This window comes from Leguminivora glycinivorella, chromosome 13 (genome assembly GCF_023078275.1).
Source record: "Leguminivora glycinivorella isolate SPB_JAAS2020 chromosome 13, LegGlyc_1.1, whole genome shotgun sequence".
Taxonomy (NCBI): Eukaryota; Metazoa; Arthropoda; class Insecta; order Lepidoptera; family Tortricidae; genus Leguminivora; species Leguminivora glycinivorella.
Genome location: NC_062983.1, coordinates 20,684,164 through 20,711,907, shown reverse-complemented (window position 1 = coordinate 20,711,907; position 27,744 = coordinate 20,684,164). Strand labels below are relative to the sequence as shown.

General features: G+C 36.8%; 1 protein-coding gene across 1 annotated transcript in view; it reads left to right on the top strand.

The window, feature by feature from the left end:
* Positions 1-26,687, top strand: part of LOC125232364 (3'-5' ssDNA/RNA exonuclease TatD) — a 28,236-nt gene extending 1,549 nt beyond the window's left edge. Inside the window, exons 5-7 of the mRNA XM_048137998.1 lie at positions 9,474-9,820; positions 23,176-23,342; positions 23,516-26,687. Of these exons, the coding sequence (XP_047993955.1) occupies positions 9,474-9,820; positions 23,176-23,338 (510 nt within the window). The 3' untranslated portion in view covers positions 23,339-23,342; positions 23,516-26,687. The remainder of the gene's footprint in view (positions 1-9,473; positions 9,821-23,175; positions 23,343-23,515) is intronic.
* Positions 26,688-27,744: the final 1,057 nt, after the last annotated feature.

Below are 27,744 nucleotides of genomic sequence, written 5' to 3'. Positions count from 1 at the left end.
AAAACATGCTGTTGTTCTAAACTTAGTCAAAATAACACTAACCACCTTATTCATAAACATACTCTAAAGTTATCAAGCCGATAAAGTTTGTTTGTCCTTTTCTATCACACCAATACATTGGAAAGGGACAAACAAACTTTATCGGCTTGATAACTTTAGAGTATGTTGATGAATAAGCGGGTAAATATATAAAAAAATTATGATGGACCATTAGTTCAATCGAAATTAGAATATATTTAATTCTGCAGTGTCATATAGGCAAAAGAATGTTGGAGATGAATGTTGATGGATGGAGAGGGAGGGGTAAACCCAAACAACGATGGATGGATTGTGTGAAAGAGGACATGACAAAGAAAGATGTGAGTGTTGAGATGACGAAAGATGGGGAGAATGGAAGAGGAAGAAATGTTGTACCGACCCCACATAACGTGGGATAAGGGTAGGAGGAAGAAGAAGAAGATATTAAAAACACATTATTTATTTATTATTTATTAGTAAAAACATGTTTTCATGACATTACAGTAAAACCAATGCGTCACGAAACTTAGATAACAAAAAAGAGAGAAAATAAAGAGAACAATAATAAAAATAAAATTAAACAATTGATTTGGGCGATGACGTCACAGCGTGGCTCCAAAATGGCAAAAATGTGCAAGTATAGGTAGTAAGGGCCCCCCACATCTAGCGTCTCGCGAGCGTAGCGTAGGGCCAAATGTATGGAAAAAGACGCCGCGTCGACGTCGCTCAGACGCGGCGTCAGGCTTTGCCTTACAGTTGGCCCGACGCTACGCTCGCGAGACTAGATGTGGGGGGGCCCTAACTGTAACCTGAGCTACAGTTGTAGAGTTACATCATAGCCAATTACATGGATTTTCCCCATATGTAGCGAAAATGCGTCGTAGAGGCAGATTGACTCCTGACAAGATATATATTTTATTGTATTGTAACAATATCTTATCTCAAGAAATTGTCCTACTTATTTTATCATAAAACTGCCGATCTATTGTTAGTTATATTACTGGAGATTTGACAGATAAAACAACTTGTTGATATGCATTATTTATCAGACAATGGCACAAGACATGATTGAATTTTGCACCATTTCCTCATTGCTTCTATAAATTGAATAAATTCCTTTCGTTTGATTTGTTTGGACGCATTGTGCGTAATGTTCCAATCATTTTTAAGAACTTCCTTATTAACTTCCTTAGGTTTATTTAACGTAAATATGAACGTATTACATAGTTGATTTCGTGTTTGAGATGTTCGTTAAGAAATGCCTTTAACCCCTGGAACGCCGTTGTCAAAATTTTGCTTCTGAATTAATAATTTTGTATTATTATGGTCCGAGAGTATGATCTGAAGGTAAGTACTATTTGATATAAGAAGGTCTGATATTTTTTTTATTTTAGGGACTTTATGGTACTTTCATTAAGGTCTAGCAAATACATTTCGGACAACCCCTAATCTGGCTTAATTTGAGAATATCTCAAAGACTTTTTGTACGATTTCGACAAACAAAGGTTAATATGCTGCCAAAGTATATTTTTTAAGAGTCCTCTTCATGGTTGTTCAATTGGGTACTTGCAGAATAAAAACAGTGTATGATAGTTAAATTCGACACCAAAGTCGGAGTTAGCGTAAGCACCATGCCACATTCTCTAAATGGCCGCCATACACAGATCATGAACTTTATTTTTTTTAAATAACAGTGGCTAGACTATGTCTAGATATTCTGCTTTGTGGATCATGTGTCGTTGAGGTTCGCACTGTACAATTTTTTTTCGCAATTGTGTCGTCTTGTACGCACTTTGTGAATTTTCTAGTAGCATTTGTCCGAAATCGTAATTGGTACTCGGGAGGATTAAGTCAATGCTGTCTAAACCACATGCTTTATGTCGAGTTTCTAGGACAAAATGCGTACCTTATTATGTGCCGTATTAAGCCCATGTCTTGTTATAAGAAAAAAATATAATAGCAAATAAATACGGCTACTCAAAGTTGTCTCCATATTTAACGATACAGTCTTTAAAGGCTACGCTGCATAGACTCACGCACACATTACGCAAATGGTTTTGACGTCTCTCATAAAGATTTGTACATTACATCGAACAAGTGAAAATATGCTCAGTTGCACATGCATTCTCTGTTAACAGGCCTTAAATCGGGTAATCTTCTAATCACCAAATTATATCAACATTACATAAAAGTGATTTCTAATTTCACACCAAAATAATGCAATAATACCTATATTTCCGTCTGTTACACACGCGGAGTAACATTATAGTGTAAAACCGGCCAAGAGCGTGTCGGGCCACGCTCAGTGTAGGGTTCCGTAGTTTTTCGTATTTTTCTCAAAAACTACTGAACCTATCAAGTTCAAAACAATTTTCCTAGAAAGTCTTTATAAAGTTCTACTTTTGTGATTTTTTTCATATTTTTTAAACATATGGTTCAAAAGTTAGAGGGGGGGGGGGCGCACTTTTTTTCCTTTAGGAGCGATTATTTCCGAAACTATTAATATTATCAAAAAACGATCTTAGTAAACCCTTACTAATTTTTAAATACCTATCCAACAATATATAACACGTTGGGATTGGAATGAAAAAAAATATCAGCCCCCACTTTACATGTAGGGGGGGTACCCTAATAAAACATTTTTTTCCATTTTTTATTTTTGCACTTTGTTGGCGTGATTGATATACATATTGGTACCAAATTTGAGCTTTCTAGTGCTTACGGTTACTGAGATTATCCGCGGACGGACGGACGGACGGACGGACGGACGGACGGACGGACGGACAGACAGACATGGCGAAACTATAAGGGTTCCTAGTTGACTACGGAACCCTAAAAATGTGATAAAAATACAGGTTTTGTATTCCATTTTTAGGGTTCCGTAGTCAACTAGGAACCCTTATAGTTTCGCCATGTCTGTCTGTCCGTCCGTCTGTCCGTCCGTCCGTCCGTCCGTCCGTCCGTCCGCGGATAATCTCAGTAACCGTAAGCACCAGAAAGCTGAAATTTGGTACCAATATGTATATCAATCACGCCAACAAAGTGCAAAAATAAAAATCAACAAATAAATAAACTTTTTAACAAAAAATAAAACCGCCTTCAAAAATAAGCGCGTTACAAAACAAGGAGAAACTAAAAAGCAAAAAATAATAAACCTTTGAATTCAGATTTCTTATCGTATTGCAATAATCTAAACATCCAAATTATAAACAAATCAATTATTTTTGTAGTCGGTACCAGACCTGTTCGTCGCCTTGCTATTGCCTGTTTGCCCCACCCAACCATACACAGGCTGGTACCGACTGCAAAAATAATTGATTTGTTTATAATTTGGATGTTTAGATTATTGCAATACGATAAGAAATCTGAATTCAAAGGTTTATTATTTTTTGCTTTTTAGTTTCTCCTTGTTTTGTAACGCGCTTATTTTTGAAGGCGGTTTTATTTTTTGTTAAAAAGTTTATTTATTTGTTGATTTTTAGTGGTTCCTATTGTTATTATATGTATCAGTCCGAATATATGCACACTAGTGAAAGAATTATCCTTTAACTCCTAACCATTGAGGAGTTGACCTTCCATCATCAGCTCAGCTACATAAAATTATTACCATCAGGCGTAAATACTGGTGTACCTTTGAAAAATACACTAAAAACATTACATGTGCCTATAACATTTGAAGAGTTCCCTCGATTTCTCCAGGATCCCATCATCAGACCCCGACTTGGTGCCAATGGGACCATCTCGGGGTTATACCCGTACGATCAAAAAAAAAATTTTGAAAATCGGTCCACAATTCTTGGAGATATCGAGTAACATACATACAAAAAAATAAAAAAAAAAAAACATTCAGTCGAATTGAGAACCTCCTCCTTTTTTGAAGTCGGTTAAAAAATGGAAAAAAATGTTTTATTAGGGTACCCTCCCTACATGTAAAGTGGGGGCGGATTTTTTTTTCATTCCAACCCCAAAGTGTGATATATTGTTGGATAGGTATTTAAAAATGAATAAGGGTTTACTAAGATCGTTTTTTGATAATATTAATATTTTCGGAAATAATCGCTCCTAAAGGAAAAAAAAGTGCGTCCCCCCCCCTCTAACTTTTGAACCATATGTTTAAAAAATATGAAAAAAATCACAAAAGTAGAACTTTATAAAGACTTTCTAGGAAAATTGTTTTGAACTTGATAGGTTTAGTAGTTTTTGAGAAAAATACGGAAAACTACGGAACCCTACACAGCGTGGCCCGACACGCTCTTGGCCGGTTTTTTTATCTAACCTTTTTGGTACGACCCAAAAATCAGAAATTACACTGTATAGGTACAGATATAGTGCGAAAAGGGTTTTCTTCATATTTTCCGGAAACGTTCGTATTTGTCATGCTAGTTCAGTCAATGTCAGTACATCTTGTACTGAGACTGACTGAAATAGCATGACACGTTCGTACGTTTCCGTAACAATACGAAGGCAAATCTTTTTGCACTACATCTGTACTTATAAAGCCCATTCAAAGGTAAAAACCGCATGAAAATCCGTGTAGGTAGTAGTTTTTGAATTTATGGCGAATGTACAATCAAATGATTGTAATATTCATACCTATATGTACTTTCATTGGTTTAATGCTACCTTACGTTACAAAGGTTTAATGCTACCTTACCTTACTGAAAGATTAAAACACTAATTACTCTAATTAGTAATGACCAATTACTTAAAAGAGATATAATTCCTGTCGGAATTCGCGTTCAATTCGCTCTTAAGGTTATTTTAATTTAGAAGATGTGGGTGCACTTGCAACAGCAATGACACACATTAGCCACTTGATGCGGATTATATGCCTGTGCCATTAGCTGGGTCCACACAGGCACAATATAAACCAGTAATAAATCTAACAAACGTACGCCGCGCGGGGTACACACAAGCGTGTCGTGTATGTACGCCGCGCGGGGTACACACAAGCGTGTCGTGTATGTACGCCACATGCAAGCGGATTTGGATAAACGTGGATAAGAATAATATGCATAATGATATTTTTTGTATTTTGTTATTGATATAACGTGGTATTAGTATACTAATACTTACAGTTAATAGTACTAAATAACAACATCTTACTTTGGACAATATCGAGAACATTTATAGTAATTTTTTGTTCAACCACGTGCTTTCGAACGCAGTAGGAAAAAAAACATACCTTTTTTTTTTCGCGACGCCGCTGCTGCGGAGATTTCGTACTAACTACTGAGTCGTCCTTATAACTGTGACATAGGGTGAGGCACGTCGTCCTTATAGGCAATTTACCACAGTTCGAAAAAACCACAAATCAAATCAAATTAGTACATTACGATACAAGTGCGTAAATCGTAAGCACGAAACTTTGTGGCGATCTGTAAAACACGACCGAAGGGAGTTTTTAAATCGACACGAGTTACCCAATTTAAAATTTTGCACGTGTATCGACGACGCAGTACAGATGAGACTCCGATTTTCGTGGCATATAATGAACCACTTCTCGCACTAGTGCGTAAAAAAAACTAAATCACCATCTGTACTGAAATAGTACATTACAGATACAAGTGCGTAAAACACGTCAAGTTCGAAACGAGTGGCGATAAATTAAAACACGACCGAAGGGAGTGTTTTAAATCGTCACGAGTTACGCAATTTTAGGGCCCATTTCGCACGTGTATCGTACGACGTTTTTAGTACAGATGAGCCTCCGAAGTTTCGACCTGGCATATAATGAACCACTTCTCCCACTAGTTCGTAAAAAAATCTGTATGCGAAAAATTCGCACGTTTACAGGCAGATTCTTATGTCTATTGATGCATATTGACACATGTTAACCCTCAGCATTTTGTCAAGTTACCTGCTAGGTATCTTGACGCTGGTCTTCCGTGGAGACCTTCGAGACTAGCACAACTTGCGTTGTCGCACGCGAGTCCATACATCAATCGCGACTTCAAGTATGGACTGGCGGACGAGATCGCGAGTTGTGCTAGATCGCCAGTTTGATGATTGGCAGTTTCATGTCATCAATTTTGCGCTTACCAGAAACTCAAGAGAAACCAGTATCTTATACTTTTAAACGAGCAATTATTGTATATTTATTTATTTATATATATATATATATATATATATATATATATATATATATATATATATATATATATATATATATATATATATATATATATTTATTTACACTGACGATCTCGGAAACCGCTCTAACGATTTCGCAGAAATTTGTTATGTGGGGGTTTTTGGGGGTGAAAAATCGGTCTAACTTATCCTTAGGTCCCGGAAAACGCGAATTTTCGAGTTTTCATGCGTTTTTCTTCGCGCTCGTGTGCAGTAGTTGTACTGTTAAGACAGAATTCTTTCGGTCGATGTAAGTACTATTTATTGCAAACACTAGATGGCGACACAGGTCAAGGCTAAAACGAATAGAAAATACACTATTTGAGTTTTTGTGGCGAAATGCGCGCCATCTCGTGTTGTTAAGGCTGAGAATTCTTTCGCTCGATGTAGGTACTATTCATTTTTGAACTAGATGGCGACACATGTCAAGGATATGATGGAACCGAGCGAAGCTCGGTTGCCCAGATATTATGGAATTAACTGCGAGGTATTTCCGAATAGACACTGTCTTCCGAAACCTTTAAGAAAAGCGTGGATCTTAAAGGAATTGACTTATTTTACAAATAAACTAGACAAACGTGACCGAAAAGTACAATATTGTGAGATTTAGGACGTTCAAAAGCTTCAGCGGGTATTTTTGTCCGAATCCGAACGATCTGCCAGACATGTACTCGTACCTATGCAGAAACCCGCCAAAAAAAAATGAAAAATTGGCTCTGACAGACGGACAGACAGACGCACGAGTGATCTTATAAGGGTTCCTTTTTTTGTTTTGAGGTACGGAACCCTAAAAATCTATTAAGAAACAATTCACCCAAGTATGTCTTACTGTATAATTTGTCTTCTGTCTTTATTGATTACGCATAGATGGTATTACGAATTTGAGGCCTAAAAGTTAATAATGATACTAGGAGTTACGTATACCTAAGTAGTCATTAATTTACAAAACTGACTCACTGTTTGAAGTGGCCTATTAGTAACAAACCAGACTGTATTTTAGAATCGAGGTGATTCATAATGAGTGTCATTATATCATTACAGTGCTCAGTAATTCATGCAGTGAAAAGTGTAGTTTTAGACTTGACGTATTTGCTTGCGTAAAATAATTGATGAATCGTGAACCATTTTTTAATCTATCTCGCTATATCGTAATCCTGCAAAGGATTCGTATAGGAGGTGCAAGCACTAATTGCTCGCCCTTAGAATTGGTCAAAGGCGCCTAGCCTTATCAGAGATATAACATTTTTTAATGTTTAAAACATTCATTAAACAAAAAAAAATTGGTTGTCTGTAAAGTCGGTCGTACGGACGGTAGTTTGACGTGACAACGTCAAACATTACAGGAACAGGACAATCGCTTGCGGAACGGGACAATGACGTCAACTTTTTCGTGCATGCAGCCCGTAGTAACTAGTTATTAGACGCTGTCACGTCAAAAACAGACGCACCATAAGGATTCTTTGTACCATTTTGGTACAGAACCCTTAAAATAGTATAATTACGATACAAGTGCTTAAAAAAGGAAGTCCGAAACGAGTGGCGATAAATTAAAACACGACCGAAGGGAGTGTTTTTAAATCGACACGAGTTACGAATTTCCTTTTCACACATGTATCGTACGACTTTTCTCAGTACAGATGGGTCGTGTTTTAATTTATCACCACTCGTTTCGAACTTCCTTTTTTCTCGCACTTGAATCGTAATGTACTATTACGTCACTTTATCATATTTTATTAGTTAGGTTAGTGTTGTATGTCTGTTTGTAGACCCACTGTCCACTATCGCTCATTTTAAACTCATGCCTCGAAGTTCTAAATCGATGCGAGGTCGCCTGTACAACGGTGCAGCGTGAATAGATGGCGTGGAATTTTAAATTGCCCCCATTGTGGGATCTTTGACTCGTAATAACTTTATTGTTGGGCAACAACTAGTACACGTGCGTCTAAAGACCTCAAAGATATAGTCGAGTCGGTAAAGCCAGGGGCGGCTCACTCCGCGATTCTATAGCCGCGCTACAAGTACATGCTGGCGGCCGCGAGTTCGCGGCCTAATCATGGGTGACGCGCGTTCTCACAGAACGCACGTTCGGACTTTCTATTGTTACTTTACATCGCGATTTATTTTTTAAGGATCATATGCGGGTAAAGCTAAGACTGGCCCATTGGGCATTTTGTACGTGGTAGCTTTGAATTCAAGCGCAGGGGGACGAATCAGAAATACAGCTTACGTAGTAATAGGTACTAATCTCGCGCAAACTTGCGAAGACTTATAAATTGGAGGACAATGAAGGCTATATTCAGTTCATAAGTTTGATAAAACGTCGCAAAAAAAGTTACAATGTTTTCCTTCGGATCATTCTTAGAAATCATGACATTCATGACTCCTAGGAGACACGATATCCCTACTTATTTATATTCAATTTATACGCCTATAAAGAGTTGGTTTCGTCAGTCGCTTACCGAGATTTTCATACCCATATAAAAAGAGTGTGTTGTGTTATGTGACTCGAACATTATACTATTATTATCACGCTCCGATATTATTAAGCTATTTGGGTTAGATACCAAGCTAAATTGGTCGGTCAATACTTACGCTATGAATTGTCGTTTACTCATAACAGTCATAAGCCTAAATGGCTCAACAATCAATTTAAGTGACTGTACTTACCCACATATACATTATGTATATATTGTCCATCATTTTTTTATTATATTTATTTATTCATTTAGGCAACAAACAGTCATACAAACAATAATGTGAAAATACATGATGTGTTACTAGACCTTGAGTGCCCTAACATAAACATATTATATTCTTATTTTATTTATTTTATTTTATTTTATTTTATCTAAAATAGAAGCTATTTTGCTTTTAACCCCCGACGCAAAAACGATGGGGATAAGTTGACGTGTCTGTTTGTCTGTCTGTCTGTGGCATCGTAGCTCCCGAATGGATGAACTGATTTAGATTTACTTTTTTTTTGTTTGAAAAGCTTAGTTAGCCGGGAGTCTTCTTAGCCATGTTTCATGAAAATCGGTCCACTATGTCCCGACATGGTTTTTTCAAAATTTTAATTTTCTGGTTATGTTATTACGAACAAAATTTCACATCGCGAGGAAACCAGACTAATTCCAATAAGGTTTAGTTTACCCTTCGGGTTGGAAGGTCAGAAGATGACATTCTCTTTCGTAAAAACTAGTGCTTACGCCAAATCTTGGGATTGTTGTGGCAAATGCCGGGATAACGCAAGGAGGATGATGTTATTACGAACAAGATTAGGTACTATTTTTTATATTTTTTCAAATAATCATTTTCATCCCCAGGTTGAAATCGCGTGCGACCTACGAAAGCCCCTATTCGTCCACGAAAAAGAAGCTCAAGAAGACCTACTCAAAATCCTAGACGATTTCGGCAGCCGCCTCCCCCCAGTTGTCATCCACTCCTTCTCAGGCTCTGTCGAACAAGGCATCAAATACATCGAAAAAGGGTTTTACTTAGGTATAACTGGATATATATGCAAAGACAAGTCTGATGGGGGTATAAGAAGGCTGTTGTCTGAGAATATGCTGCCGCTGGATAAGTTGTTGGTGGAGACAGACTCGCCGTTCATGTACCCGAATATGAGGGCTTCGAAACTGCCGTTGCATGTTAAGGACTCTTTGACTGAGAGGTGAGTTATCATTGTAAGAATTTTGATTATTTTAGAGATAAGGGAGAAGGAAAATTTTACAATGATACTACAAACAGTATCTGATATGACTACCGGTCTGGCCTAGTTGGTAGTGACCCTGCCTTCTATGCCGTGGTCCAGGGTTCGAATCCCGGTAAGGGCATTTATATATGTGATGTGGCACAGATATTTGTTCCTGCGTCATGGAACTCATGGATGTTTTCTTTCTGTCTATTTAAGTATGTATATCGACGCCTAGCACCCATAGTACAAGCTTTGCTTAGTTTGGGGGGCTAGTCATACGCTCAAAAAACCAGTGTAAGGGCGCTCTCCGGAACCATGATCTTCTTACGCGTCTGGACGGCACATTTTAGACTGGTTACACTCCGTAACCACATGGTATCGTTAATGAAACTTATGAATGAATGGCGTTGTTGGTAAAACGAAAAGCAATATGTGAAGCCTGGCGTCCACTAAGCGATTCGTCACTAATGCACGCACTTTCATAACAAATTCAGAAGGCGAATTAACCCTTAAGAGGATACGATACCGAAGCACGAATTCAAATTTGAGATTTTTAGGTCTTTATCGCCGTCGCGCTGACGGGGGTGGAACCCACAGAGAGGCCCTATTTCTCTAGTTTCGGACTTCTGATGCAGTGGCTTTCTGCGGGCAGCCGAGCGGCACCGCCCCCGACTGCGCGATGGCGATAAACACAAAAATCACAAATTTGAATTCGTGCTTGCCTAATACCTTATCGTGTTAGTTCTTCATTATTAATAAATCATTTTAATTGTTGAATGTTGATTAGAACTGTTATCTGGGACATTTTTATTTTTGTCAAAGTTGTACGTCCACCCGACTTTTTTTAAATTTGGAAATTTTTATGTGGTTTCCACTCAGAATCGTGAGCTCTTTCACTCCTAATAGGAAAAAAAAGTCTCCCAAGTTTTTTCCCATTCCGTTACCATTTTTTACATTTTGTATGGCAGTAACGGAATGGAAGGTTTGAAAAATGTATGGATATCTTAAGACATTTTTTTTACTTCCTATCAGGCAGGATCGAAAGACCTTGAGATTCTGAGTATGAATCGCGTAAAAAACACCCATGTTACAAAAAAACAGGTGTGAACAACTTTAAAAAACCGGCCAAGAGCGTGTCGGGCCACGCTCAGTGTAGGGTTCCGTAGTTTTCCGTATTTTTCTCAAAAACTACTGAACCTATCAAGTTCAAAATAATTTTCCTAGAAAGTCTTTATAAAGTTCTACTTTTGTGATTTTTTTCATATTTTTTAAACATATGGTTCGAAAGTTAGAGGGGGGGGGGAAGCACTTTTTTTCCTTTAGAAGCGATTATTTCCGAAAATATTAATATTATCAAAAAACGATTTTAGTAAACCCTTATTCATTTTTAAATACCTATCCAACAATATATCACACGTTGGGGTTGAAATTTAAAAAAAAAACAGCCCCCACTTTACATGTAGGGGGGGTACCCTAATAAAATATTTTTTCCATTTTTTATTTTTGCACTTCGTTGGCGTGATTAATATACATATTGGTACCAAATTTCAAGTGCTAACGGTTACTGAGATTATCCGCGGACGGACGGACGGACGGACGGACAGACAGACATGGCGAAACTATAAGGGTTCCTAGTTGACTACGGTACCTTAAAAAAATGGCTCATCTGGCCGGCAGCCATAAGGCCATAACAGATTACTATTGTAATTATGTGTTGAAATGAAATGAAAATGAAATATTTATTTTTCAAGTAGGCATATTACAATGAACATGTGAACGTCAAGTTTCAGTAAATAACAAATTTCGGTGTTTTTCTCAATTTCATGATTAAAAATTACTCTAGACAATGAAATAAAACTATGGAAACGTTAATTAATCCGTTTCCATAATTTTATTTCATGAGTAACTATCGCGGTAACCGAAGACAATATTACTCTAGAAAATGTTTTGTAATACCTAGCTACATTACCTTTTATTTTTTATATTAAGTACTTAATAATATACATTTCCATACTTTGTTTACTTAATAATACCATTTGTTTACTTAATAATATACATTTCCATATTTATAAATTGAAATAGATATCATACACGAAAGGAAAAACGACACCGACGACGGTTTTTTTCCCACATTTCTAATTAACTACGCGCCTGCTTTCGAGTGCTTTAAATTTTAATAAACCAACGCATTCTTTGATTGGGGGCTCGGGCCTCTCAAGGTCAGTGCAAATGTGATGCGTAGAATATAGGTAGGTAGGGGCGCGGGGCGCGGGGCCGCGACTAAATCTTGTTCAAATTCACATCCGCTTGCATGTGTCACGGAACTCACGGACGCGGATAGAGCGAGTACGTAAGCGGCGAGCACACATACTAACCGCGCGGAGGCCGTTTGCCACCCTGATGTATACCTCTATGTACCTAAATGAATTTATTAGTGTGAGAGACCCTTACGAATAACATTCAAGTTAGTGTCAAGTGATTGACTGCACATGTCAAAACAAAAAACATTAGGAATTGGTCACACACGTGTTCAGTAATTATCTTTGGTAAAGGCAGTCACACACAATCATGTTCAGTAATTATCTTTATTTTTTTAATAACTCGATAACCGTAAGAGTTAAGTTTCTTAGAGACATTAAATTCATTTGATCTTCCCTTAAAGTTAACGGAATTCAATAAAAACAGTGTGTATAACAAATAACAATTTTATTTACATGATTTATTTTAACTTGCATTAATATGCTGTTCTCGAACTTATTGTATCGATAAACTACCTCTCTAGTCGATCTGTGTCGATACTAACCCAACGAAGTAACTTTTCTAATGGCCGCTGTACACATATGGCCAACGGTTCCACCAACCCCCTTGGCCAAGCGTGTAGAGGGCTACTTGGCCGTAAGTTGGCAGTTGGCGCTTGCGCTTGCCGGCCAACCGATTGGTGTCGGTTTACTGTTCTAGACGTAAGCGCATGCTGTTCTTATAAAAAACCGGCCAAGAGCGTGTCGGGCCACGCTCAGTGTAGGGTTCCGTAGTTTTCCGTATTTTTCTCAAAAACTACTGAACCTATCAAAATCAAAATAATTTTCCTAGAAAGTCTTTATAAAGTTCTACTTTTGTGATTTTTTTCATATTTTTTAAACATATGGTTCAAAAGTTAGAGGGGGGGGGACGCACTTGTTTTTCCTTTAGGAGCGATTATTTCCGAAAATATTAATATTATCAAAAACGATCTTAGTGAACCCTTATTCATTTTTAAATACCTATCCAACAATATATCACACGTTGGGGTTGGAATAAAAAAAATATCAGCCCCCACTTTACATGTAGGGGGGGTACCCTAATAAAACATTTTTTTCCATTTTTCATTTTTGCACTTTGTTGGCGTGATTGATATACATATTGGTACCAAATTTCAGCTTTCTAGTGCTAACGGTTACTGAGATTATCCGCGGACGGACGGACGGACGGACGGACGGACAGACGGACAGACAGACATGGCGAAACTATAAGGGTTCCTAGTTGACTACGGAACCCTAAAAATAGCAAAGTCACTATAAGCGTGCCGTTCAGATTTGAGGAGTTTAGGTTCTGGCCATCATCAGCAGTTCCACTGCACCAAATGTCACTGTTCTGGACGAAAGTGCATGCTGTTCTTATTAAAATACCAAAGTCACTATAAGCGTGCCGTTCAGATTTGAGGAGTTCTGTTCTGACCATCATCAGCAATTCCACTGTACCAAATGTCACTGTTCTGGACGAAAGTGCATGCTATTCTTATAAAAATACCAAAGTCACTATAAGCGTGCCGTTCAGATTTGAAGAGTTCCGTTCTGGCCATCATCAGCAGTTTCACTGCACCAAATGTCACTTTTCCGTACCTAAATGCATGCTGTTCCTTTAAAAACACAACAATCAGCATATGTATGCCTTTCAGATTCGAGGAGTTCCCTCGATTTCTCCAGGATCCCATCTTCAGAACTGGTTCCTGAGAAAAATGGGACCAATCTGTATGCATATACATTCAATCAAAAAAAAAATTTTCAAAATCGGTCCAGAAGCGACGGAGATATCGAGGAACAAACATTAAAAAAAATAAAAATAAAAAACATACGGATGACTTGATAACCGTCCTTCTTGAGAGATGAGGCGACGGTTAAAAATAATACCAATAATAATAGGTGCGTGCTATATTTTACTCAGCAGCCGGCGTAGCCGAATGGCAATTGTCGACACCATATGCCGACAGAAATGTAGTCTAGCTCTGTCGCGCAAGTACGCAAGAGCTATAATTAGAGGTAGATAGATACAACGAAACAAATATTATCGTGAGCACGTGTGCATTCGACTACGCACACTGATGAGCGGACCCAGCGCGTCCGTACATTGCGCACCACCTGCACGCACACATACAAACCGCGCGGCATACCATCCACTGGTAGGCTATGTCTACAACGCCATCTAGTAATGTCTGACTTTAAACGTGCACATGACGTTGTATGTTTAGTGCGTGAAAGCTAAAACAGATGTCACAAGATGTTGCAGTTTGATGACTATTTCGACGTAGGATACTGATGAGAGTTTTGTTGGCCACGCGTGGCTACTGGCGCCATCTAGCTCTTTGAGTGTGGATTAAATTTAGTACACAGGTCTAGAATACTTAGGACGGCGCCCATTTTTAGTATGGGGTTAGGTATCTGTACTAGTATTATTTGATCTGTGGTTTGGGGCTAAGTTGATCTGTGTAAGGTGTCCCCCGATATTTATTTATTTATCTAGTAATGCAAAAGCGGTGCCCCGTAACACCAGCTAACTTTATAGCACCCCGCCTTTTTCTACTGACAAATTTGTTTGACCATCTACAAAATATACAAATACCTAGTCCAGGCAGGCAAGTATGGTCGCGCGATAAATGATAAAACATGTGGCCGTCCCTATCGCACTTACAGATAGTGCGATAGGGACGGCCAGATGTTTTATCATTTATCGCGTGACCATACTTGCCTGCCTGAATTATATAAAATATATGTTTATTATTATTTGGCTGTATTTAAAAAGACGCAGTTGTATCTTTTCGTAAATTAGAACAAAAACAAAGCCAAATAACTTGCAACCTGCATACCACTCTAAATGATACATCATATCATTTATTTCATTGCACATGTACTAAAAAATGTTTTAACTGTCATGCGATTCTCATTCCAAGTACGTAAATTTCTCTACTGAAAAACATAAACCGCAATTTATAGATATCGTCACTACTTTTAAAAAAACTTGTATCTTCGACTGTCAATGAAAAGAAAATTGTAATAAGTATGTATGGAATGCATATAGAGTTACTGCGTTTTAACTTTGAGGAACAGCGTGAGATACGAGATTTTTTAAAAGTAGTGACGATATAGTTTTCCGCACGTGTGATGAATGGTGATTGATATTTGCCTATTTGGTCATGACATGAATGATTATTGTGTTTTATGACTAACGGAACGGAAGTCCAACTTGATCACGTCCGCAAGTTAAATTACGTTGGTTATTACTTCCATGCTTGGCATTCTGAGTGCCCGCTTTAGGAGTTTTGCCTATCTACATTTCGGGTGTGTAATGATTGGTATAACTTTTTTTGGTATAGTAACATTTGATATAACAACATTTGGTATATTTTTAAAGGATATAATTACTCATTTGACATAATCAACATTTGGTATAACAACAAAATATCTACTTTTATTTTGTATAATCAATATTTCGTATAACACTTATTTATAATAATCGTCATATGGTATAACTATCTATTGATATACGACTAGTATAATATAACCAGCAAACAATGTAAAACATTCCATGAATTAAGTTTATTCTTTTTTGAAGGGATCACAGTTCTAACCTAACCTAACCTACTTTTCTGATAGTAGTACATATGTTTAAGGGTCACAGTTCTAACCTAACCTATTTTTCTGGTAGCAGCGCCTTGTGTGTAGTGGTCACAGTTCTAACCTAACCTACTTTTCTGGTAAATGATGGATCTAATTTATTGTGCAATTTTTTTTTTATCTGTGCTTTAGAAAGAATTTGTGTTATACAATTTATTTTTTATTGGAAATAAGCATTATACTCAAAGTATGTTATAATAAATGTTATTCGAAAAAATGATCGTTATATTAAATAAGAATTATACAATTTGTTACTATATTATTTTTTGTTATATTATTCAATAATTCTATCAAATGACCGTTATAATGACTAAAAATATATCAAAAAAAGTTATATCGATCGATACGCACCCCTACATTTCGGTTCGATTCGTCAGCCATTTTAATTGCCAATTTGGGGTCTACTCTCATAATAAAGAATATGTCAATTTTTAAAATAATGCCCTATATTTTTATGAGGGCGTTGGACCCTGCAAGATATGGCATGGACGTAGATGAATATTTGTGTTTTCCATATCAAACTTATGCTCATTGAATAAGGACCTTTTAGGTTGTTTCATGCTTTTCCATTTAATTTATTTTATTCCCTTAAATACAATTCATTTTCACATTATTCTTTAAGTGATGTGACAAAAAAAAACATATAGGTAACTACTATTTACCGGGTAGGCTAAATAATAAATAGGCCTATCCGGTAAATAGTAGTTATATGTTTTTTCTCAAACTTGCAATGAAATATTGTCTTTACGTTCCTTAAAATGGGCTGGGAAGTATCGCTTTTTGGGCGCAACAACTCAAGAGGACTGTAAAGGGATTTCATATTATTTTTTAGGCCTAGCCCTGCAAAGTAACTTTTTTTATAAAATATTGTCCTTTACAGCATTTTTTTTTATTTCATTGTATCTTTGAGAAAAGCACTATACATGTCTCGGCGTGAAAACGGATTCCCGGCCTCGTATTCATATCCGTATATACCCACTTGGCCGGAAATCCTCATTTTCCCGGCCTCTGATGTAATGTACTATTTTTGTCACATCACTTAATTCAGTTTGAGTTGGATAAAAGTTGATCGTTTAATTCAAGTAGTAGCGTGCTTTGTCTCCTTATTGGCCTAATTAAAAGATTTTTTTTTCCTAGCCTATAATTGTGTCCCACTGCTGGGCAAAGGCCCCCCCTTTCTTCCGCCACTCATCACGATTTGCCGCCTGCTCCGGCCAGTCGCTGCAAAATGCGTCGAGGTCATCCCGCCATCTTTTCTTTGGCCTACCTCTGCCCCGGCTAATCAGTGGTGTCCAGTCGGTAGCCAATTTGGCCCACCGATCTGGATGCATTCGGTAGACATGTCCTGCCCAATCCCACTTGAGCCTTGCAGACTTAACACCCACATCTACAATACCAGTTTTGGAGCGCAGTTCGGTGCAATTAAAAGATATATTTGTCAAATCTTCGCTTCATCGTGAAATATTTGGTTTTAATTGCATGTGGCCCTGGTTAGGTTACTACATACTTCGCCGACAGTTTTAAGTGTTACAGTTCTACATTGACATAGTCCATTAAGAGTGGGCACGTCGGTATGTCGCAGTTTTTTCGATAGTCGCCCGAATCGCTTTGCGCTGTGGGTACGATTAGAGATGGGCGGCGGGAAAATACCCGGGGTAGATATCGGGTATTTACCGGGTATTTACCCAATCTACCCGATATTTACCTTTTCTACCCTAATGGGTGGGTATAAATAAATATTGTAATAAAATGGGTCATAAATTGAATTTAATCGTGAAAAAATGTTTTCTTGGTATTGTATAATATATTTATATTTTATTAATATAGTTCTATAAACATATATCGAAGTATTTGTATTGAATAAGGAATTTGTTAAATATCATTGACATGCTTGTGTGTTAGTTACCTCCTCCTCCTAAACGGCTGAACCGATGGGGATGAAATTTTGTGTGCTTATTATAGTTCCTCTCAAGTAACAATTTCTGGTCCTATAGTGGTCGAGGACACCAAATTAAATCACACTAAATGGTCCTATAAATAGTCTATATTGGTACTGTAGAGCCGATTTGGCGCAATTATGCAGCCATTTAGTGATATAATAGGCCTATAGCAGTATCATCCGTGACGTTTAAGGTCTATAATGGTGATGTAATGATGACTTGTGCTAATTTGTTGACATAGAGGACACAGTAACGCTATTATAGTATCAATTTATGCTATAGTAGTATTTGAGATTCCGTTATACAGGTTATTTTGTTCTATAATAGCAGTTGCCGTCCCTTTTAATGAGAAATTTATAAAATAATTTAATGTGTGTAATATTTAACAAAAACTGTTCTAAACGAGTAACATAACGAAAAGTGGCGTGTGAACTTGTGAAGTTTAGTGTCAATTAACATAATTTGGATTTCGTATACTTCCATCATTAGAATCATCATCATCATCATCATCATCATTACTGCAAAAAGGTATGCGATGGAAATTTTACCGTTAAAAGAATATTAGTTTAATGGAGTATTTTAAATGCGCCCTCGATTTATACATGTTTTGAATAAAATAAATAAATATAATTCAATACAATAAAATTATTGGCACCATAGTTTCTACTATGGATCCAAGAAGTAAAAAATACGCTTTTATAGTTCGACTATATCACTTATCATACGCATTCACTGCCATAAGCCCGCCATCGTGGATTCAATTAGGGTTGCATGAGAATTTAACTATGATCCAGTTTAACTTATAAGTTCTTTATATAGAAAACAATACTTGTTTTCAATGTTTTTCTATAGAAAAATCTTTTAAACAGTATTAATAAATGTTGTTTTCTTTTTAGTACGACAAATCTAAACTACAATTGGTCGCTATGTGTATTTTTAAAGTTAATTTCTAGAAAAACACTGTACGGAACCAGATACCGCATCTTTGGCCTTATTTCATAATTACGATGTATAAACACCATAAAGCAGCCTTTTAAGGTCAAAATTGTCATTTAAAAGTAATCGTTTTCTACTCTTATATATCTGATTTGGTTTATAAAACATATAGTAAACTCGGCTATAACGCTATTGTGTTTTAAAAGAGATACCGAAACCATTATTCAACAGGTCTGTGATATTTAAAGAGTCATTGTGGCGTATACGGCGATGAGATATAAAAGGCATTAGAAAACGACTATAACCTTTTCAAAGCTATATAAACGTATCCTGAAAACTTCATTATATAGCAAAATAGCTCTATAATGGTATTCATATCACTACTATACAGTGTTAAATACTATAGCAGTGTTTTCCAAAGCCACTATATCCAAAAATAACACTTGCAGTAATAACACTTCCGCGACAAATGTTCTTGTAGATCATATTCCTACCTTGAGTCATCATGCGTTTTTATCCTGCGAATTAAATGTAAAAAAATGCAAACCTATACCACATAAGATAACTTTTAGACCACTTAAGGATATTGACCTAGTTCTATTTGGCCAGTCACTAGAGACCATTCAATGGGAAAACATATCTTCCTTGATGACTGTTAACGACATGGTTAATGCCTTTAATTTCATAGTGTTAAATTTGTTCAATGCGTATGCACCTCTTAAAGAAATCGTGATTAGAGATAAAGGCTATCCATGGATAACTAATACGATTAAAGAAATGATGCGCTTACGCGATGAAGCATATAATAAGTATAAAGCAACTGGCTTAGACGAACATAAAAGATATTATCTTGACCTAAAAGGCTGCGTAAATAAAGCACTGTTTAACGAAACTCGGGCCTATTTTAACCAAAATATTAATTGCAATGCCAACAACCCTCGAGCTCTCTGGAACAATCTTAAACGTAACGTCCGAATAACCGATAGCTCGCACAAATCAGAAATACCTGACAATTTATGTGATCCGGATACTATTAACGCACATTTTTTAGAAGTTGGGGCAACACAGTCGCACCAAAATCATACGTCACTAAATTCATAACTAATCGGTTCCACGCCGCGACCTTCACACTAGAGCCAGTGAGTGAAAACCTAGTGCTTAAAGTAATCAAGTCACTGAAGTCTGCTGCTTTGGGTTATGACGGCATCTCTTTGGACATGTTGCTTCTTACTCTTCCACATTCTCTAGGCGCGATAACGTCCATAATAAACAAGTCCATTATGTCCTCTGTTTTTCCTGATGCTTGGAAAGTGGCATTAATAACGCCACTTCCTAAAAAAAGTAATGTCTCTAACCTTAAGGATTTAAGACCTATTAGTATTTTACCGTGTTTATCTAAAATACTCGAACGAGTGGTATATATGCAACTATCAGCTTTTCTTGAAAAACATAAAATGCTTCCCTCCCTGCAATCAGGTTTCCGCAAGGCCCGTAGCACCACAACGGCATTACTGGATGTGATCGACAACATCTTATCTGCACAAAACGTGGGCCAAGGGACGATAATGGCACTCCTTGACTTTTCTCGTGCATTTGATGCCATTAACCCTCAGTTGTTGTTGTCTAAAATGGAGTATTACGGTTTTGGGTCACATACAGTTGCATGGTTTGCCAGTTATCTTAGTGGTCGTACGCAGGTTGTTAAACTTCAAAATGACAGAGGTGTAAGTGCAAAGTCAAAGCCTTCCGCTGTCTCCAGAGGGGTACCGCAAGGCTCTATCTTAGGTCCACTGCTTTTTATACTTTATACAGCGGATGTCCGTGACGTCATAAAATATTGTAATTATCACCTATACGCGGACGACATTCAGATCTACATCTCCTTTAATCCAACTTATACGAGTCAAGCTATAGCCAAATTAAATGAAGATTTAGAACATATTACAGCTTGGTCAGAATCTAACTGCTTGGTGTTAAATCCAAATAAGTCTAAGGTTATGTATTTCGGCTCCAAAAACCAGATTAAGCTCATCGAATATCATAAACCAACAGTTATAATCTCGGGAAATGAAGTAGAACGTGTATCCGAAGCACGTAATTTAGGACTACTAATGGATGAGTCGTTGCGTTTCGAAGGGCATATCGCAGAAGTGACGAAAAACGCATTTTATAGACTCAAAATACTCTATAGAATACGGAATTTTCTTAGTGTCGATTTGCGTATTAAACTTTGTAATTCTTTAGTACTTTCCAAATTTGATTACGCTGACTTGGTCTATGGTCCTCGCTTGTTAGCCCGCACAGACCGTGTAGTACAGAGGGTACAGAATGCATGTGCTCGATATTGCTTCGGAATTCCGCCTCGCGAGCATGTGACGTCTTACTTGAACTCGGCAGGAATTCTGAAAATGGCACTACGCAGAGAGCTGCACCTGTCATCGTTATTGTTTGGGGTGTTTAAAACCTCAGAGCCACAATATCTGTACGATAAGTTCAAGTGGCGTTCAAGCCGATCGAGCTTATATGGCGTCAGATCGGTATGTAACGATCTGATATTACCACGTTGTCAAACTGCTGCGTTTCGAGGTAGTTTCAAATATACTGCAACTAAATGTTGGAACAATATACCTCCACCTCTCAAAAACTTAAATATAATTACCAGTTTTAAATTAAGGGTAAAAAAACATCTTTTAAGTATTCAAAACATGCTACCTCCTGGTACTAGAGCCACACCGACATATTTATAACAATATTTATATTGATTGTATCTTAAAATTAATATTAAATTATTATATGTTTTTGCCATTTTATAAATATTTCGCTTTTTTTATATTTATTTCCTACACGTACTCCGATCTTGTGACTATATATATTATATTATTGCGAACACTACTCCAAAATGCCATTCTACCATTTCTTTATTTACACACAACTCCACATTCAGCACAATTTTCAAGCCAATCGGTTTTCGACTAACAGCTGTAAGGTGACAATATATCAAGGGTCTGCCTGAAAACCAGCGTTGTAGTTAGCATGCTGCAACATTATGCTGAGGCAAGCTCCTATTTAACGCACATGAATATTTTAATCTCACCTGTATAACTCATTTTCTTAGATGCTTAATCTAGATTTAAGTTTTTTTTACTTTATCAAATCCTAATGTAACACTTCATTGTTTGTAACATTTTCATGTGATGTTGAATAAAAATTTTCTATGTCTATGTCTATGTCAAAAATAGTGGTATAGTTAGGTTTTAAATCTGTTAAAACACAACTACTAAAAATACTATAAGCGGCTTGTTGGTAACCTTAATAGCGCAAATTGATAGCATAACAGTGATTCCTAACACTATTATACAATAATATTGTTCTTATTTGATCCTATTATAGACCAGGCCTATAGCGGCTCTATAAAATGTTGATATAAAAGTATACATCACTTCCTAATAACACCTTTTAGCTGTATAACACAACAACTATAGCGGCTTGTCGGGCACCTTAATAGCGCAAATTGATTGCATAACAGTGATTTCTAACACCATTATACAGTAATATTGTTCTATAATAGTCATATTTGATCCTGTTATAGACCAGGCCTATAGCGGCTCTATAAAATGGTGATATAAACGTTTACATCACTTCCTAATAACACCTTTTAGCTGTATAACGCAACAACTATAGCGGCTTGTCGGGAACCTTAATAGCGCAAATTGATTGCATAGCAGTGATTCCTAACACTATTATACAATAATATAGACCTATAGTAGTCATATTTGATCCTGTTATAGACCAGGCCTATAGCGGCTCTATAAAATGGTGATATAAACGTTTACATCACTTCCTAATAACACCTTTTAGCGGTACAAGCTTATAGAGCTAAAAGGTGTTACTGGAGGCTTTTATACGACAGGCGGTCACGCCGAAAACCTTTATACGACATCTATAGTAGCTTTTAGCGTCGAAAACCAAAATTATAGCAGGTACGATCGGTTTTTGTTAAGTTTTTACCGCTGTTTTTGTCGTGTGAAACGTGCTTAATGTATTTCTTGTTACCAACTGTTTGGTACTGCTGCTGGGGATAGCTTAGTGATTCAGTGGCGTTGATATTATTATGTTGGCGTAGTTTTACTTAAATTATTATTAAACGACTTACCGAAAACGGGAAAATACCTATTTATTGTAAGTTTATTAGGAAAATGCGTCTCATTCTTCCACACATCTCTGTTTTTAACCCCCGACGCCTAAGTTTGACGTGTCTGTCTGTCTGTCTGTGTGTGTGAGGTTGTCTAAGGTATCGAAGCTCCCGAACGGATGTATCGATTTAGTTTTAGTTTTTTTTTTGTTTGAAAGCTTAATTAATCGGAACTATCGGGGATGTTCTTAGCCATCCATTTTTATGGTTAGGTTATTGCAAATATTAATCAGAACTATCCAAAAGATATCGAAATCGTGTCCGGTCTTTGGTTAAGTCATTTTAGGTTTTTATTCAGTTTGACACTATACTTACATAAAAATATAAATATTCCAGGTCGATGGCATTTGTGAACCGCTACTGCACGTTTCAACGCAACGAGCCTTGCGCGCTGCCCGCCATCGTCGAGCTGGTGGCCGGGTTCCTAGGACAGAGCCCTGAGGACGTCGCACTCGCTACGGCCTTCAACGCTTTGAAGATCTTCGGCCTCAGCCAATAGGTGAAACTTTATGCTGCTGTCAGTAACGCCCTGGCCACATTGGTAGCCATAGGTTGGAGCGAGACACCGCGATCGCACCTATGGCCGCCGCTGTCCGCTGTAGACAAATGTCGTGGCCGTCGATGGCATTCGTGAACCGCTACTGCACGTTTCAACGGAACGAACCTTGATCTTCGATGAGTTCACGATACGCTGCCGTGAGACGCGGCCACGACATTGGTCTAATCATGAGCATAGGTTGGAGCGAGACACAGCGATGAGACTTTTTTCGCACCTATGGCCGCCGCTCGCAGGTATAGTAGTGCGAAAAGATTTTCCTTCGTATTTTTACGGAAACGTACGAACGTGGCATGCTATTTCAGTCAGACTAAATACAAGATAACAATACGGACGCTGTCTGAACTAGCATGGCAAATACGAACGTTTCCGGAAAAATACGAAGGCAAAAGCTTTTCGCACTACAACTGTAACCTTGTGGTTGGGGCTTCGAGGGTCCCTTTAGTGCGTTGGTTCGCCTTAGCCTGTTTGGCGAAGTTATCATGTCAACTTGGTAAACTAAATGTTTGATTAAGTTTGGTAAACTAAAGTTATCAAACCGATAAAAATAGGTTGTCCCTTTCCGACGTATTGGTGTGATAGAAAGGGATAAACGATGTATCGTCCACGTCTCAGCAAAAAGATAAATTACAACACTTGATTAAATGTGGAGAATCTAAGACAACATACGGATTTTATCGCTAATCTCTTCTAGACAGACTTTGGGTAACAAACAGAGAGAAATTAATTAAAAATGTACAATTGTACATGTTGCAAAAAAATTACGTTCTATTCTTAAAAGATAATTTTACTTTACCAGGAATAAGTTTTGATTCTCAATGTCGATGGGGCTTCGAACTGTTTAAATATGACTTCATTCATTTAGTTTACCAAGTAAAATACGCGATAATCAGATATCCTTGCTTATAATTGAGAAACATGCATAATATATTTATTTTTACATAATTAAGTAAGACGATGAAATTATTATTGGGTCAAGTGCCTTTAATCAACAATAAGATCGATTATAACGACCAAAAATGTTTATTTATAAATATAAATATTTATTAATAACTTTTAATATACAAATATATGTAAAATTCATTATATAGGTCGCTATAAGCAACCAGTCGTTTACGTAAAATATTGTTTAGTGATTAACCCAGAAAATATGAATTATAATGGTAACCAGTTGGCTACCAGTTGACGTCAATTAACGAAAATTATACTTGTGATTCTTGATTGTGCTGAAAATCAATAATAGCAAGTAATGGGTTATAAATGCACTTATTGAATATAAACGTATGTGCAGTTGGTATCTTCAGATGTCATTTATGTAAGAATACGAAGTGGCCGTAGCTAAATTCATTGATATGAAATAATTAAAAATCGCAGTTTAAAAGAAACAGGATTCATATGAATGTTTTTGTTATTGATAGAGTACCGGTCTCTGTCAAAAAAAACATTGATTTGCCCCAACATTTGATGCCACTGATGTCCATTTATAAGTATAATTTAAAGTACTTAGTTATGTAACAGGCAGCTAAAACACAAGTTATATAAAAACAAATTGGCACCAAAGTTCGGGTTTTTAAGAGGCTCAGAAACTGCGTAATTTAGTCTTAGCTACGGCCGGCGAAAGTCTCGAAAAGCAATACTCAAGATTTGGAAGCATATGCATTTCTGATCGGAACATTGGCAATACGAAGGTTGATCGTTTTAGGTTAACAATTATAAAGCAATATTCACTTAGTTACTTAACCCTTTAAACGCTATAATATTCTTGACATCATAAGAAGCATTTAAAGGGTTGAAGTTTGAACTGATTGCATTCGAATAATCTTGCCATTGACTAATTACTAACTAAATGTTCAATTGGCTATGAAATATACAATGACTTACTCGTAAGAGTCGTATTGGCTCTCTCTAATATAATTATGATATAATGACAAAATGAAATGATTATGATTACTAATAATTATTGAAAAATAAAACGTGTGTACTTTAGACAAGCGTTAAAACCACTTTTAGAACACCAAAATGTATTTCATTAAAAAATAATCTGTTGCCGCGCTAAAAAGTACTCACTATTTATTTTTCTTAAGAGCGTACCTGAACGCAACGTTCACTAATGCCATTTATAAACGCTCAACCGAGCATAATATGACGCGATTTATTATTATTGTCTATTTTTAATTATGAAGCTTTTTACGTTTAGCGTTTTGCACATGTGTTGTTTTCTTGTAGTGGCAACATTGCTTTTAGTCAGAATGATCTCAGTCCGTGTGTGTATGCCTTTATAGATACTTGCCATTTTGTGGCCTTTAATTTACTATAAATAAGGCTATAGGCACTTTTTAACACTGTTTTCGTCTTAACTTTGCCAAAAATAGACGTGAGTAGTGTTAAAACCCTTTTTTCGCCATTAGACGCTTAATTTTGTTAAATAGGTTTTAAAATGTCGTTAAAATATGGCTTACCTATTATAATAAGGCAAATAGTTGTTGTGACAATGTAAAATTTCCCATTTAGGCGACTTTAAGCGTCATCAGCGTTGAAAGGGTTAAAGTGTCAGGTTGTACTAACAGTTCCCAGTACCGAAGCAATACGACTCCGTCCGGCGATCTTTCGCCATATTGTTCAGATGTACGTCTTCGGAGTCGTGCTGCGTTCTGCCATTAGATTATAAGCATAGTTCATATTGCCTTCAGACATCCATAAGAGTCAGAACTAGTTACATTCGGACGAGACATGTCTTCGTAACAAAGAGTTACCTTTAAGTTTAGATTGTTTCGGACGCGATATCACGTCCGTGAAATTCAAACGGTTAACTAATTAATATGGAGTTTTGTAGCACCAAAAGCAAAAATGCTAAAGATTCTTATGGTTGCCTGTGTCAGAGTATTGTTGCCACTATTCTTTCCGTGCACGGTGGTAGTTCTAAGCAAAGCCCTGCGCAGGGCACTATATTTTCATCGAATATATTGTAAATAGTTACTATATCCTTGTTAAATAATGCTGGTAGTCACAACGAAATCAAAGACTGCAAGTATTATTCGATTAAATGTTAATTGTTTTGTACTGTATTTTTTACATATTTAATCGCTAAAGTATTGTTGATTCCTTTATTTTTTGACAATCATGTTGTATTGTAAGGTACCCGGGTGTATTTACTAAGTGTTATGATTGTGTAAATTATATATTGTAAATATTGCCCGCGGGTAAGTAGTGCCTTCGACAAAACGTCCTTTTGTGATAAAATATTATTTTCTGTAGATTGTACAGATTTCTTTCAATATACAATTAAAAAATAGTTACCTTTTATTAAATATCCTGACCTTAGTACGCCCCATCGTAAAACTTATTCGAGTACATGAAGGCTTTTGAAGTTCAGTAATGAGGAAGCACACTCAAAGATTATGACAGATGGCGCCACCTTAATAGTCCATTGCACAGATAAAGAATTTCATACGTGAGAGCGAGAAGATATTTTTTTCTCTCACAATTGAATGACAGTGACATGCCTAGACACTTGCACAGGCGCCGCCTGGCGGGATAAAATGTCAGTGCCTCCTCATTGCGCGTCTCTAGACGTCACTCTCTGTCAAAGGGATTGAGATGAGTATTTTTATTATCTTTTATACCACGTCGGTGACAAGTAGGTATACGACCCGCCTGATGGAAAGCGGTCCCCGTAACCTATGGACGCCTGCAACTCAAGGGGTGTCACATGCGTATTGCCGACCCGTTAGAAACTTGTACACTCTTCTCTAAGAACCCTATACAGTAGTTTATCGGGAATATCTCAATTAATTAAGTCTCTTCACTCTTCAATAATAAAATATTTTGTTCAGTTTGACTGATATCAGTGTAAATAATAACTAAATAAAATAGTAAAGTCCTCCTCCTGCCCACCATATACAGCTTGAGACATTGAAATTTAAACCAATTTTTAGAGTAACATTTTCCTTTGTACCACGATTTAGCTAAAAGAGGTAAAACATAAGAAAAACAAACAGATATTTTTTGCCCATCCAGGCGTTTAATTCATAATTTCCAAAAAATTGGAATATGTCCTTTATAAAACACATTGGGCAGGACGAGGGTATTCAAATGAAAATTCAGAATTTCGAAACTTAACTTTAATTATTAATTCAATACATAATCTATTTACATTTTTTGGTATTCATGTGAAATGTTACTGCTGCAATAAAACAGAAGTAACAGTAGCTGTCATAACAAAAACTATGGAAAATATTTAGTTAAAACCGAAATAAATTACACATATGAAAGAAAAAGTGACCAAGTCCTCTGGTGCCTGAGGCTGGAATCGAACCAGCGTACTTTCCAATCGCGGGAAATGCCTCTTT